This window comes from Necator americanus, chromosome X (assembly GCF_031761385.1).
Source record: "Necator americanus strain Aroian chromosome X, whole genome shotgun sequence".
NCBI classification, from domain to species: domain Eukaryota; kingdom Metazoa; phylum Nematoda; class Chromadorea; order Rhabditida; family Ancylostomatidae; genus Necator; species Necator americanus.
Window position 1 is genome coordinate 19,823,233 of NC_087376.1, and position 16,636 is coordinate 19,839,868.

General features: G+C 40.3%; 1 protein-coding gene across 2 annotated transcripts in view; it reads right to left on the minus strand.

The window, feature by feature from the left end:
• Positions 1-1,121: 1,121 nt before the first annotated feature.
• The window catches only part of RB195_024264 (uncharacterized protein), a gene marked incomplete at both ends in the record, with an annotated part of 45,548 nt that continues 30,033 nt past the window's right edge, over positions 1,122-16,636 (minus strand). For both annotated transcript variants that reach the window (XM_064211972.1, XM_064211971.1), the window contains 3 exons: positions 1,122-1,274; positions 9,223-9,300; positions 9,439-9,578. In XM_064211972.1, the coding sequence (XP_064067852.1) occupies positions 1,122-1,274; positions 9,223-9,300; positions 9,439-9,578 (371 nt within the window). The remainder of the gene's footprint in view (positions 1,275-9,222; positions 9,301-9,438; positions 9,579-16,636) is intronic.

Below are 16,636 nucleotides of genomic sequence, written 5' to 3' on the forward strand. Positions count from 1 at the left end.
TTTTTCAGCATTTGCGTGGAAATGTTATTCGGTACGTTGTTAATTTTCCTAATAAGAATTATGATATCACTTCGTTCCAAGTGTGTTTGGGTTTTTCCGTTAAGAATTCCAAAGATCTCAGTCCTCCGATTTTTTTTATGTTGTTTTGAGGAAAACTGCATAGCTCCCACTTCCTCAACTGAGCGTGTTGGCGAGAGACTATCAAATCTTTCAATGCTTGATTTTTTCTGAAAAAAGAGCGAAAAAAGCGCTGCTGGAAAACCAAAAAATCAATTTACAGCAACATTTGGAGAAAGTAGCACTACTTTTAATTTTCGTTCCAAATTGGTAAACTTAGGCTGATGAAATGCTATAATATGATGGAGTTGACTGTACTTTAGAATGTTAAGGAACATCAAAAGAACAAACGAAAATGGTGTGTAAGAGACTTTGTACAATTCCATGAAGAATCAAAGTAGCTCCGAAATTATCGCGGGTTCTCGAGATCTCAATTATCTAGATGTTGCAACACTTGCTGTTATCTGATTGTATTAGAGAAGAGCGGCAGCTGTTGGAGTTATTTATGAGAAGCTTGTCACACTTCGGATAGAATAAAAGATCGCGAGTGCCGCGACGCTAAGAGATTCTTATTATATTTTTTCTATCAGTGCCTATTGTATTTTCTTATATTTACGATTACTAAGTTCACAGTGTCTCGTTTATTCTCTGCGATTATATGTTGTCTTAGTTGACTGTGGTTTGATTACCCAAGTGTGAGGGCTTGCTGGTTGTGTAGTAGTGCGCAGTCGTGTGCACAGTTTATTGTCTCCTTCGATAATGCAATGCAAAATTGGAAGTATCGTTTCTTGCGCTTACTGACGTGATAGCATTGTTTAATGACGTGCATCAATAAGTTTTATTTTCGATTGTATGTGAGGAACTTAAAAGCTATCAATATAAAATGGCGAATGCTGTAATAAAAATGAAAAGACGAGCTGGGTCTGATCTTTGTTTTGTAAAACACAACATTGAGTATCTGCCTTATTCATTATAACAACTAGAATATTTTCTCGTCATTCACTATATATGGCGATAAAAATTGGGGGTTTGCCAAGCGTTTGCATCTTGGATTGCATGAATTTTTAAAGTTCTTGAATATACTCAGGGTTTACGTAAGAGAATCCGTCGAATTCTGTTCGATCAAGATTCATGAGAAAAAGCCTATCAATTGGCGTAAGCTTTGGAATCTCATGCGTGAAGTCCGAATCGAAGTTAGACACATCATCCGATGACTTCTGAAAAAAAAATGTTTTCAAACGTCACAATCTCATATCTTATTGGTATTTAAATACCAAATCTTTGATTGAGAGCTGTTAAGCTGAGAAAAAAAAGTTGCTTTCGAAAGTCAGAACTGACCACAGATAACTTCGAGAGAAAATTGTTGGTATCTTTCTAAGTCATACTTTTTATGAAGGAATTCTCGAAAAAGTAGCTTAATTTCTAAATAACTGCATGTAATATAAAATAGCTTCTATAAGAAAAGACCAACTCATTAAAACAAACCGAAGTAAAGGATAAAACAAATCTATGTAAAAATCCCACGAGGAAAGTTGTGGACGATGCAAAGCGAAATTGTGGGAATCAAAGTCTTTTTATTTTTAAGCATTCCCTCCTTGTAGGATGTGGTATGGATCCCGTCTGTGCCTCTGTCAGCATAAGAATTTTGAACTGTACAATTAACAATTTTCTTTTGATAAGTAGGTGTTTTGGATTCTTGTCTTTGCCATAGTCAGAGTCAAGCGTGATGGTAGAATACGACCCCTTCGAAACTACCCATTTCCACCTCTTATCCGAGAAATTACGAATTTAAAAGGAAAGAGGGGGAAGAAGTCGGACACGGGTTTAGTCGAGTCAAAAGGACATGAAGCTCGGTGCAGTTGCGTGAGCGGCTGCGCTCGAAGCGGCGGTTAGGATCGAGGTGGGGTCATCGCTAGCTTCAGCGATTCACCTCCCCGAGGATAGCAATCGCTATGCTCTTCCGCGCCGCTTACCAAATTGAACCGAGCTTCAGGTCGTTTTGACACGAATGTAGAGCCTCGCCGATTCGATGCCTCGCTGGACTATACTCTCGCTAGAAGGAAGAAACACCCAAAAGATAAGCAAATCATTATTACATACTTTCCAGCAGTGTATATGAGTATTCAGTAATATCAAAGGGCCAAAAATGCTGAGATTTTGCTAATATTGATGGGTTTGGAATATGGTTAATAGCTCAACAAAAAGAGCACTGTGATAAATAGTTTCAACAAGTCTATTAAGAAGGATTGTAAAGTGATTGAATTTATATTTTTGGGAAATCCCAGTTTTCTTGAAATCTAAATGAGGAACATTTGAGAAAACTGGGATTGTTCTCATATGAATATCACCAAAATTCTCTTATAATAAAGCTTGGATTGTAGCAGTCATTATTGGCTTTTTGACTCAAAGAACGGTCTCTTGAAACCCATGAAGTGACTGTAAGTACGTAACATACATTGCTTCGTGTGTGAACTCTCACGCAGAAACATTATTTTCTTATTCTGGTTTTCTTCTATCTTATCAGCGGCCAGGAGTAGTTCTCTCACGCATCACAACTAACTGTATCCAGATTGATTGTAAGAAATAAGGCGTATAGTACTTCTTGAAGAATTGAATAAGGCTGCCATTAATCTTTCGATTGATTGGGAACCAAATCGTTTCCGTCTAGAGATACCATGAAGGAAGGAGAAATAAATGAAGAGCATTGCCCAAAGTCGGACGTGAATTGGTTGTTTTTGTTCTGCGGCCGATAATGAACGCAGTAACTATTCAGAGTGTCATGAATCAGTTATTAGTTCCTGCCTGTATTTGGTTAGTTTTATGTCCCGGTGTGATCTTCTTGTGCATTATAAGTCATTGTGAACGCTTTTTACCAGGAATTATTAGCTCTAATAAGAATGCCACTTTTGAGCACAACTGTTGCCAGCATTTCTAAAAAGGGAAGCGTAGAAGGGAGGATGCAAGGAATGGATAGCAATGATCTAAACTAGAAATATCCTCAACACGCTTGTTTTGTCATCGATAATGGTGACTTTCACAGTCTGCTGCAATTGCGTGAGACCTGCTTGTTCCTAAAATTCTTTTCTGTGAAATGTAAATATTTAGGTGGGAGCCTTCTCTTGAAAAAGATGTGACGTTGCAATAAAATTAATACTTTGAAAACTTCAGGGAAGTCGTGTGTAGTTGAAGATTTCAAAACAAACCTCAACGATAAGATGCCTGCAACATGAACTAAATAAGAGGGACTTCAACTACATAAGAATATTCAATTGTTCATAACATCTAATGCAAGTAACACAAAACAGAAACTTCTTCATCATAATAAGTGTTATATAAAGTTAAAGCTGACAACTTCAGCACAACACAAACAGAACTGAAACGTCAAATGCACTTTATGTTCTGTTTTAGTTATGGAAATAACATCTTACTCGATCTTACTGCATTTATCATTGTATCAATGTCATTGTGCATATCATTGCGCAAACTAAGCAGGGATCATCACCACTGAAAGTATATCATCTAGTAAAAGGAATACCTAATGTTCAATATGTAGAGGTGTGCACTAATGTTTGCATGAGTGACTGTCTAACATGTACGGGTTGGAGCTAGACTTCATGCGATGCTGTCCATGTGTCTTAAACAGCTCTTCTGAGTGTGTATGTGTTTGTGCATTTGAGCGTCTTTACATCGAGCAGTAAAGTGTGACATAAAGTCTCAAAGGCAGCATACCACGAATCTGACGTAGTGAGGGAATCCGAGGGAAAGGCTAGAGATGGGATTGTAGATTCCAGGATCAGGGATGGTTCCGATCATCTGCCTGATCGTCGTAAGAAACGGTGCGGGAACCATTTTTGTTATTACGAGGTACGTTAGAACGCCCCTCTATGGGCACCTCCCGGTCCCCTTAGCAGAATATTCGTTGGTTTTACTTGGAGAGGCTCGTGAGAAGACATCGCTGATCTTCGACCGATTGCACTTCGATGCGGCCCGTGGACAAGGGTGGTGCGTTGCAACTGAAACCCCTTCAAAAAAAGTCGTCTTCCGCGCCGTTTCTCACGACGATCAGGTGTAGATGAGCGGAACCATCCGCGATCCCGCAATCTACGAACCTAACCCTAGATTTTACTGCGGATTCCTTCACAACATTCGTGGTCAACTCCTTTAAGCGCTGCCCACCATGAAATTGAAGCTGTTGGGATCTCTCCATGAGTAGACAGGTTTACGGGGAACGAGATATGCACGGATATGAGTGTATTCACGCTCAATTCTCTTTAGTCATTTGGAAAAAAGAGCTTGAGAAATGTCCTGCTGCACTTCTCCTTCCTATGAGTTGCTTTGTAACACCCACTTCAGCGAGCGAGCGGATAACCAGAGAGTTGCTGAAGCTGTCTCTCTCGTTCGCTGGCAGGCGCGGCACATATGCCTGCTCTCGCATACGTAGTTGTTGGGTGTCTTGGAGGGTGATTCTTTGTGACAAGCCTATAATTCACGCGGCTTTTTCGCATACATAAAAGCCAATGAACGTTATTGCGCTCATTATCGTAAACTCAGTCTCTAATTCTACCTAATCGTGAGGAAATCCCAGCGTCTTCGGCTTTGGCATCATTTCCCGAGAATGAGAAAACTTGCTAAGACTCTGATTTTTCTTGGACCGTGAAAAAGTTATGATACTGAATAATGTCTAATAATCCAGGTCACACTTGAAGCTGTTCAGTTTTAGGTGTTTTATAGGCAAAGATTTTCTCATCAGAATCCTCATTCGCCATTTCCTTCCTCTTCAGTTCTGGGATGGTATACAGGTCCAAAAATATTGTGCACTGACTCTTTTGTACAGCAACCAAGTTCACTGAGTTGCGTCCAAAAGCATTTGCTCCAAGTCATCTTTTCAGAAAAGTTATTAAAAATCTCTTAAACAAAAATATTTGCGGAATTCTAGCATTTTTGCCATTTGAATGCTATTGAACTCAGTAATATATTTTTTGGAAAATATGTATTACTGGGTTACTCATTTTTTAGGTCCAGTTCTAAGTTTGTTTCGCCTTTAAAAACGTATGGTCTGGCATGGAATCGGTCTGTCTTATTGACGTTTTTGAACGACCTATGGGCCTTTCTTCTTTATGATTGGCAAAGTTTCGCTTTCGTGAAGTGTGTGTGTTTTTGTGTGTGTTGGTTAAAACTCTTAAACTGTTGAGTAAGTCGTGAGTGTGTGGCTCAAACTATTGAGTGAATCTTGGCATCGTAGAGTTTGATTGTGTACTACTTTTTGAGCACAACAAAGATTGTTACTGATCTTTATTCTGGCTAACGTTTCGGCGTCACCTTCTTCAGAGCCTGGAAAATCAAAGACACGTGTAATTTACTCTCTCAAACGCCTCGTTATATCAAAAGATATGACTTAGCAAACAGATTATTCAAAGACAACGTCGCCGCTAGTAGTAACTAGTAAAGATGCCTCCGCCTCTGACTCCGTAGGTCAAAACCCGTCAAAACTCATAATTAACTTTTGCGTGTGATATATAACGCTTCCAATGTTTTTCCAGAACGTCTAATTCGCGTGCCAAGATCGCGACTGCTATCTTGAAAGTGGTATTGTCATGACACTGTCTGCAACGAGCACCTAAAGGGGGTGATTTTTTTTTTGATTTTATGAGTCGGTCTGGGTGCTCTCCTTGACACGGGTACATAGTGGTCTTCTTGTTTTGCCAATGTATTCAGCCCCACATAGCTGACAGGTGGTTAAGATTATATAGATAACCCCCGATACCACGCAATCACCTTGCCTCCCATTCGGTGTCTCACAAAGCCTGTTCATAGGCACGGTTGCGGACTGGTTGCTGCTTCAGGTTCGCAAGTGGTATGTCCACTACTCGACTGAATATTGCAGACTCGCCTGTCGTATACTTGCTCGCACTGCTTTGCTCATGCCATCCGAAACGAAAGGAAGGCAGAAGGGGATCTTTGTTGCTTGTTCTAGCGTGTAGCACCACAGTTACATGGCTCCAATTTGAATGGGAAACCTTTGCTAGGTACCCAAGTGACTGAGCAATGTGGTTAGCCATGTTTACGGTGGCAGTGCGACCTTGAGCCTCAAATGAAACCGTTGCAGCTGTCTTAAACAAATTTTCAATGACTTTCTTTTTGGTTCTCCAAAGATGCGTCGATTGGTAGTGAATGAGAATGTTCTTACAACCTGTTTTCGGTACCATTTTGTTTTCCAATTTCTCCCACACAAGTGAACCTGGACATTCAGAAACGGCCGCCTTCAGGTATTTCCCTCGTGAACTTTGTGTACCGTGATTTTTTATTTAAGAGATCGAAGCAATTGTACATTTCAGCATTGCGTTGGACATATAATGCAACAATCATCTATGTATCGGCAGTACAATAGAGGTTTGCGTTCCAGTACGGGTTTTTCCTATTGAGATATTGTTTCCTATATTGAAACTATTGAGCTAATACAGTGGAGTGACACAAGTTGCAAACTGCAGAGAACCAGGAACTCACGTCCTAGTGCGCATAGATTTGCAGAGGCGATAAAGAGGACCTTAAAAGGGAAGAGCAAAGAAGTTGGCTGAAACTGCAGAGGCTGGAAGAAGCATCCGCCATGCCCGTTGAGACTTCGCCAATTGCATGGCGAAAATGATTGCTCTTCGAAGCTAGAATGGAACGACGATTGCATTGAGAAGGGGAATGGAGAAAATCGGAGGAAGATGACAGCTTCTCAGAACGGAAATGGAACAACCAACCAAAAATGCAATGAGAAGAGGAATGGAGAAAGTCGTACACGACTTCTTCCCCAATCTTTACGATAGCCACTTCCAATTTTCCCTGCTCACCATCTGAGAGAAAACGGACATATCATTCCGGAGGTTCTCTCGTCCGAAGTACGACATCATCATCGTTATCATTCCGATACGTGCAACACCCTTTCCAGGCAGGGTAGGGTCTGAACTTCTGAAAGTTTTGTCGCCAGCTCTTACTAATACCCTGGCGAGGCTCTTTACACGTTACCTGTCCAAATGCAAGGCTCCTAAACAGTGGAGGAGCAGTTAAGGCCGTGTTGTTGTGAAAGAAAGGAGATCCACATGACATCGGCAACTGTTGCCCAATCTGCTTACTATCCGTCATCTATAAGCTCCGTACAAGAGTGATCTTTAACAGGATTCAGTACGTGTTAGATAAAGGACAACCATGTGATTAAACAGAGTCTCGGAAAGGATCAGCACGACTGACCACATTCACACTATTTCAAAACTCTTTGAGGTACCGCAAAAGTACAAGATCCCGTTATGTCTCCACTTCATCGACTTAAAGAAGTCCTTCGACTTAATTGAGACCGAAGCAGTCATGGAACGTTTGGACAACATAACTGTACATCAACTTTCAACTTCACTTCAAATTTCGCCATTCTGCTAGGACATCATCGTCAACGTGAAGGGAAATATCCGACTGTGGAACACAACCCCACTTAAGATACTCACGATCTCTTTTTAGAACGCAATGCGAAAGCTGGACTGGGACGGTGTGGGAATGAAGTTGATTGTCGGCAGCTATACCTGCGTTTTGCTGATGGCATTGTTCTGATAACATCTAGCATCAGCTAAATGGAACGAGTACTGGCCGAATTCGATGAAACATGCGCATGCATCGGTCTTGAGCTGACTCTGCGGAAGACGACATTCATAAACAACGGATGCGTCTTATTAATGCTCGCTCAATGGAAGTAAAATAAAATGCACCAGCTACTTTTATGTTGGTCGGAAAACTAGTATGATGAACGACTTGCCACTAAGCTGGGCAGGAGGAAACGAGCGACATTGAACGCATAAAAACATCGAGAATATTGTGAAGAAGACCAGGAACACTCGGCTTTATCCTCATCTCTTCGATACCAACGTACTTCTTGCTTTGACTTATCCTTCAGAAACGTGGTCAGTCCACAAGCAGGAAGGAAGGCGTCAATGAATGTTCTACCGAAGTGATGCTAGGAGAATCCCGCTTCGCACAAGTGAGGGACGGGATTCAAAGTTCTGTTGTACGTCAATGATCGAAGATTAGAGACGCCGCCGCATTTGCTAGGGAAAACAAGATAAGGTGGGACCAAAGTGGATACGTTACGCGTTTCAACGACAACCGTAGGACCAAAGCTATGAGCGGCTGGGCTCTTCGCGATATTAAACACACTACAGGAAGACCGCCGGCCCGATGGTTAGACTTTTTCACAAAGTCCCTCAAGAAAAATTTTGATGTTTTCCGTGTCCCAAGCGAAAGGAGGAACCACTGAGCGCTCTTGCATGCGGCCTGAGTTGGATATTTTATCGGTGTACTTGTGAACTACTACGCGATCCCTACCAAATGGTGAAAACATTCCAGGTCCGAAAATTTCTCCGATCGCTGCCTTCAGACAAAATGTGGGGTAACTTGATGAAATCCTGTTATTTAATGGAAGTATCCCTGGCGCTCTTCGAACAAATCGACCAACAACGAGAGTCGAAGTGATAGAACGTTCGAAGATTTCTAATTTCAAAAATATTGTGAAGTGATTTTTTCTACGTCGTCCTTCAACGCGTTTCGAATGATGTTTGTATCACATATAAAAGCGCACAATGCTTACAAAACGTAAATGTTTAATGCACTTATTAACTCCATTTCAAGTTTCCTGCCTTCGCTTTTTCTCAATAGTTTAGAACGTTCGACGAAACACTTTCTGATCACTTGTTTTGATCGCGGCACTTCTTCGAAAAGTGGAATAACACTCCTTTGTCTTCGTATTCCTCAACACAGTATTGATTTGTCACTTTTTATTTAATTGATATTTAAAGTCGGTCATTTCAATTCATCCATTGTTTTTGCAATGTATCTTTCAAACATCTACTAAATTGGTTGTTTGAGAGATGATGCTGAGCTGGAAAGAAGGTACCACTTCGATGTGTTTCGGATTGAAGGTTTGTAACCTAACAGAATAGAGCTAAAGAACCACACCTGTGTATGTTGTCTGATGCATCAACACAATTCATTGCTCAGATTATCCTAACCAATTACATATGGGCGTGAGTTAGGCAGTCACCCTCCAGAATGTGTGAAAAACGTGAAAAAAACCTTGTAATTCAACGAATTCAATTTAGGATTGGTTGATTCCAAAATTATCGAGAGTAGATGGCTTACTAATTTCGGCTTGAATGGAGGCTGTACGTGCCGTGCCTTCAGTTTGAACCAATCAATTCTGCGGAAGAAAGGATGCTCCTGAAAAATTTGAAGTCTGTTCCTGTACAAACCCTCTTAATGAGATTTTTTGGGAAAATTTACTGAAAAGCTAAGTTTTGGCTTTACTGTAGTGCCCCTTTTCGTATTGTTCACCCATGAAGTTTCGTAGGTGCTTACCTTTATATCAGCCTCAGCAACGGCGTCGTTCGTTGAACAACCGAGCCGCTTCGAAGGGTTTTTGTTCAAAAGAGCTTTGCATATAGAAACTGCCTCTTTTGACATACTTTTCGGGTAAGAAACATTGTGTTCAGTGATGGCTGAAAACAAAACACATCTACACATCACAGCATCATTGTTTGAAAAGAGCCAGACCGACGTTTAAAACTGTAGGGACTAAAACAGAAGGAAACTTGTGCTCGCACTTATAGCTGCTTCACCCCCTTTCGTCAGAAATTTGTTAAAAAATTTTTGACGCTATATGATACCGGTTTCAGGTCTTATTCTGTCACGTGTGTTGTATGTGTGGTGTGTAAGTGACGTAAGTGATGACTACAAGCCGTCCTCATGAAAACAGATTATCAAAGGCGCGCCTTGATCTACGCTCGGCCTCTGCACCTCTTTTGACATTATAGGACGGAAAGAACCGACCTCATTTGGACTCGGCGCGTTTGGGAGGGCCGGTTAGGGGACGCGTATGTTTAGGTAAGACTCCGCGGATTAGGTTCTCGGTGTATATAGTGCATAGATCTCATAAGTTATGACGCCCTATGTGGTAGAATAGTTTTCTTTGGTTAATTTCAATCGTAGTTATCCATCATAACAAGTCTCATAGAAGCTCTCGCTTAATATCGCATAGTTTGTTTGTGCATTAGTCTTTGTTCGCGAATGCTGTTCATAGTAGTAGTAGTAGTTCTCCTAGTAGTTCCTAATTTAACATCATGAAGGAGTTTCTATAATTGAGATCTCATAGCAGTTCAACATGTGTAGAAATTGGCTCAGCGCACGACATTTGTAATACTGAAGAGGCAAACTCTGGGCTGTAAGTGCCCATACACCTACGGAAGCCGCTGAGGACAACAATTAGGACGCCTTCTATGATGAACTCAATGCGTCGAACTCTGAAATACCCATTGTGGAGGTGAGCATTGTCGCAATCGACGCAAATGCGAAGATATGAAATCTTATGTGCAAGGAAAATGGTATTATCTAGGCAAGTGCATTTCGTGTTAGGGTAACCATCTAGTCGACTTAAGTGATCAGAAGGGTCTCACCATCGCTTCGGCGATCAAGAAGAATCATCGACACCATCAGCTTATGTGAGAAGGGCTAACTCTTTTGATGTCTAAAGAGCAGCAAAAGCAGAAGATGAGAATTCCCAAACTTCAGCTCGAGCACGTTCTGACGAGGAATATGTGATTCGCACAGACAATTCCGTGTGCAGTTGAAGAGAGGAAAGACAAGAATCTACTGAGTTTGCTACGAAAATTGCGGTCAGTAACAGCTATAGACAGGATCAAGCGTGCGTTGAGAATTTTTTAACAGGGGTCGTAAGGGGGGTCTGGGAGAAGGAAAGGGTCGTAAGGCTTTTCAGAAGAGGAGAAAAAACTGAAGAGGGAAAGTAGAAAGAGACAACGGGATAGTCGATTTTAAATAAACACATATTAAAGGATGCAAAGTGTTAGAAAAATAAACTGCGTGAAGTATCTTTTAAAGATTTTGCTGGTATACTTCCACACCTCTTGGTCCGATACTACTTTCGGAAATTACAAAACAAAGAAGGACATTGAGATTAGGATAAATGCGATAGGTTTTGAGTACGTAGGCAAAAAAAAGTCTAAATTATAAATATCATAACATATGTGTTCTGAACTTAGCATTGCTTTGAAGTGAATTGTTCTAAGAAAAATTCCATCAAGAAAACGGAAAATAGTGAGTCACAGAAGGAGTCAAAACGAAAGAGTACACGGATTCCACAATCAGCTGCAAATTTGAGGAAAACCATCAAATAACGAAGTAAATATAGCGCATTGTAAATAATATAATAGAAGTTGTGAAAGTAATGAAATGGAAAACAAAGTGATCTTTATGCACGTGGCTAAATAAAAAATTCGATGAGTCTCCTAAGAATTTAATTGGCTGTCATAACCATAAACACTATAAGAGGTAACTTCGTATTGAGTACTAAGAAGCCGTAGGAGGAATATATCACGTATTTTGTGGAAAAGCCACTTGATGCAATCCACCACTATTATTCGATGGTGCAAAGTGATACGCTGCCGTTTCTAATGCGACTGTCAGGGATCAATCCCTGACAAGTGGAATTTTAATGCACGAGAGTAAAAAGAGCACATTACTCATCCTACAGTGATTATTATCACTCGAAAAAGCAATTTTGATGTGGTTACTGAGTGGAAAAAAAGACATCTTCAAGCGCAATTAGGGATGAAATCACTAAAACGTAGGCTCTATGAGTTTCTGAATATGGACACTCAAAGTGAGTTTCATGCAATAACGCTGGCTGCGATTTGTAGAGTGAGATTTGTTCTATATTTTTCTGCGAGTCTTGGTGCTTCTAGCTATCCTAATTTTCTTGAAGCATAGTTGAGAAGAACTTTAAAATTTGCCTCAAATTTTCAAGTTTTCTCAACTAGCTTTTGAGAGAACCATAACATCTACAGAGACCAAAATTTACCGTTAAGGGTTTTACTTGATGCTCTATCAAAATACGGCACCGAATTTTTCAACCGCCCCAACGTGATCTCGCAACCAGAAAAAAAAATGCGAAATCTCAGATTTCCGGCAACGCGTCAAAATCTGTATGACTTCAGGCAAAGTCCGATAACTCAGCTAGTAGATTATAAAGACAAATTCAGTATGAAGTACGTTGTAATATTTTCGCTATCATAGTAACTTTTTGCTTTTTTCCGGATAGTTTTTGCTCTCTTAAAAGCTAGTTGAGAAAAAGTTAAGAAGGATACCAAATTTCTCCACTTTTTCTCAACTAGCTTTCAAAAAAAAAACGAGAGGGTCGCTGACAAAGATATTCTGACCCTTCTATAGCGCAACTTTTCCTCTACAGAAAGCAGCCACTATTGTCTTCCTTTGTTTTTCTCTTCCGCTATTCATATTTATTTCTAACTAAATTAATTGTTCTTTGTGTGAAATTAATACTTTCATCACAAATTCTTTTTAGTCCAATGTTTTTTTAAAAGCATCTTTTGTTGGACCCGATCATCCTTCCGTCTGCACCTCCCATCAGTTGTGGTACAAGTGGATTGAAAATCCGCTTTATGCCCTCTGAGGCACTGTAGCTCATAACAGGACTATTATTTTCACCATTTTCCAAAAACAAACTTTCAATTACTTTTGCTCCCAGTTTGAAATTCGTTCCGCCATCAGTTCGGATGAGGCTTGGAAGATCACTTTGAGATATAAAACGGATGAGGTTGCTCAAAAATGCACCACCTGACAAATTTCCGACCGCTTCAGGATGCATAGCTCAGGTAGTAAGACGTATTTACAAACAAACGTGCATTCTGTCTGACGTTGAACTCAAATGGTCTGATATAGTCACATGCAACATTTCTGTCATGCCAGCACTAATGTCTGCTCTTTACCGCATGTGCGTTTCCACACTGTAGGTCACAAATGATTAGACCGACTAGTTCCGGGTCACTTAGAATGAAAATAGGCATTTTTGCATCATATGGTAGATTGGCGTTTTGAATACGACTGGTGTCGAATTATACCTTTTTCGCGGGTGTAGTGTAGCGATAGAGGTTTTTTAGATTTAGGTTAGAGGTCCCGCTTCCTGCACGACCGATCGGAGGTTCGAATCAACCGTAGTGCTCATCAAGCCTTTCATCCCTCCTGGGTCGACAAATTAGTACCAGACTTGTCTGAGAGGATAAATACACTGACTTGACACATCGGCTAGCGATCGCAAATCATTGTATAGGCCAGTTGCACGTTTGTAAACCTCAAACGATTATGATTTGAAGTGAACGAGAGGGCGCATTCCAAGCTGATCGATTCACGCCAGCAACTTTATCTTTTATCCTTACCCTTTGTAGGTAGAGTACGTTAAACGTGGTCGATGTTGACCTGGTAGAATTACAACGGTTCACATTGACTCAGCAGTTTTCTAGCAACTGAAAATGTTAGAAGAGCTGTTCTGCAGCGAGAGAAACGAGATAGATATATAATTAGGCGGGATGATTCTGCCAGCTCGCTTGTTTTTTCAACATTAACAAGTTGACTGTCTTCTACTTCTTCGTTAGTTTGATCCGAGCCAAGGTTGTCTATAGAACGAAGTTGCTAAGTTTGCTGGTCGCGTCCTAACCATCTGGGTCCTCTCACCCAATCATGCTCACTAGTGAAGCTTGCCGTTGTGTCTCCAGTTCCAGTGATTTGCTAGATTGTGATGTGTCAGAACATGAAGTAGATATACTGGAGTGTATTTGACTTCTATTTGACTCTTCAATCTCAAATCTGCGATCCTTTTGATTAGCCACGAATATAAGTTTGCATGAAGGTCTGACCCACTGAAACGCTATTTCGCTATCGCTGGCAAAATTTACGCTACTGATTTCAATGTTTATTGAATCAAGAATGTTTTTTTTTGCCATTCTCACTGCTATTAAGATGGCCAACAATTTCAAACGTAGGATAGTCTGCCGAATCTTTTTGTTGTTAGCTTACTCTTTCCATTAATCAAGCAAGTGAACTCATTAGTGATCTCACATTTCAGATACGTTCATGTCGACATAGCCATTTTGCTGGCGTCAGAAAACGCACATAAACAAATTCTTGAGGTGTGAGACGTGAGAGAACGTAGCAAAGGTCGACAGGCTCTAATACACGCATTACTTATCTCGTGTTATTTCATTTTCATTTTCATTTCAGAATTCCATTTGATACAGAGTTCCTGCAGAACGTATTGTTTCCATTCTATACCTATATCATAAATTTTTCTCATTAGAGATTCCAATTTGATTATCAGTGGGTTTGCGAGGAGAATAGGATCATGAATCAAATTTATTTGGCTTACAATATCACGTTTGGTTAATTGTTCTTTGTGTGAAATTAATACTTTCATCACAATTTCTGAAGTGTTGTCATATCTGACGCCAAGTTTTATGTTGCCTGCTGCCGCTCTATATTCTTTTGGGATAGCTCTGCTTACATTTGTTGAGTTTGAAATATATTCCTGCAAATTTATGCCGATTCACGAAAATCTTCCTTGAAGCAGCATATTTTTCTAGTGCTTCATCTTTTGTGTTCGCACATAGAAGGATGTTGTCCACACAAATGTGCTTCGCAATTTCTAGTGAAAGTGGACTATTCTTGTGGTTTAAATATGCCAAAATAACTTCATTCAGAATAGTTGGTGCCGACGTGTTTCCGAAGAACCAACGATTGAATTTTGTATTCTATTATGCTGACTCGATTCAAAGGCCTCTTCATGTCTTTCAACCATAGAAAGGGACACAACTCCTCCTGATCTTCTACTAGTTTGATTTACATGAAAGCCGCTTCAATATCGCTTCGAGGAATAATTTTGCTGTTCTATTTGCGACTAGAACATCATGAATTTTGCTCACTAAGGATTCTCCTGTGTAAATCACATCGTTCAGCGAAAGCTGTTCGACTCTCTTAGAGGAAGCATCGAACACTGTCCTTAGTGGTTTTGCTTTTTTAGATTCGAAATTCCTGAATGTGTCATGTATTTTATGCCGGCTGAATTTTGACTCTGTCCGTTGACTATTTCGACCACTCCATTTTAAATATAATCGTTCATTGTTTTGTTGTACCACTCACATTAGTAACAATTACTAGATAGCTGCTTTTGTAACTAGATTCACCGACAGTATGATATTTCATAAGTAATTATCAGCTTAGTGGACGACATTATCTTTCAAAGGAAATGGTACGGTTAGCACGCCACTTTCAAATGATATTGATTTCGAACATGTTTCGAAGTACTCGAACGCGTTTTCGTTCTTGGCACATTCTTCTGATGATATCGCTAGACCATCATTCAAGCAACTTTTGTAAAACCTCCGATTCATTCTGTCCTTCAACGACCCTCAGATTATGCGTTATTGTTGTTATTTCTTGCTGCGAATTGTTTGACCCCTTGCTGTGTATCGCTGGTCCGAATACCGTACGTACAATGCGTAATGCAAATGACAAAGTTATAGTATTAACTGTGTTTAGAAGGTCGTAATGGTTATCTAAACCGACCAATATTTGCGGGTTTTTATGTTCATCGCGAACTTCCGGATTGTTTATGTAGATCTCACTGTCTTCGAGGTGCTGTTTATCTGCATCATTGAGACGCGCAGAAGAGAAAGCATTAGTGATAATTTTCCTGGTTTGAATCGTCAAAGGGATCTTTTTGCCAGAAACATTGCCGATTTTGAGAAGACAATGTTCGTTTAGCACTTTTCGGTGTCTCCACCTATATCTGACATTGTGCAGATTTCACTTTTCTCAGTTGCAAGACCAAATTCCTTTGTGCTCTGCTCTCTAATCATGGTTTTTTTTTATCTGCTGTGTCAAAGAATAACAGTTTTTGTTTTATTTGTCTGGTGTAATTATTCTAGATATTTTCTTCGGCAGTCATCAGGACTACCTAATGACTGCCGAACTCCTTTCCTTTTTCAATGTGAACAGAAGCTTCAACTGTGTGGTTAGTGATTATCAGCGTGAGGATTTGTCTGCTGATTGTTGCGGACATTATCGTATTGATCCCGATCAGTAGTCTTATTTCTTATAACTGGTACGGTATTGGAGGCGCTTTGGTTACACAATCAATCACAAGTATTATATCTTGTCTTGTTGCTTTCATTTGAATTGGAAATACGATAGCTCATGTCGTATCATTCTACCACTTCTAGGGAAATTTGCTTTTTGACAGTCATAACTGCTGCGTATCAAGCAAACGAACGAACTTTCCTGGTACTCCATTGGCGCGGATCGCGTAGAGAAGACGACATCGAAGAGGAGAGTCGAAAGCTGCTTCAATTCCAGAAGCGCTAATTGCATTGGCTTCGAGTGCCAGATTTCGATCACCATCCTAACGATGAACACCTGGTCAATCGTAGATCGGCAAGGTAGAAAGCCAGCTTGCACGTTACGTGTTGTTTCTTCGCAATGCTTAATAATCCTGTCCGCTCCAAAACCTTGTACATAACGCACAACAAGGAGGTTCCTCGATCATTCCTAGGAGCTGTGAGAGATAACTTCTTGTGGAGGAGAATTGTGATAGCGTCTCCATGAGTCAGGTATCTTTTTGTCTATCTACATTGAACGGATGATCTTTGTCATTTCACGAATCCCAGACGAAGGAAGATATTTCAGCATTTCTGTG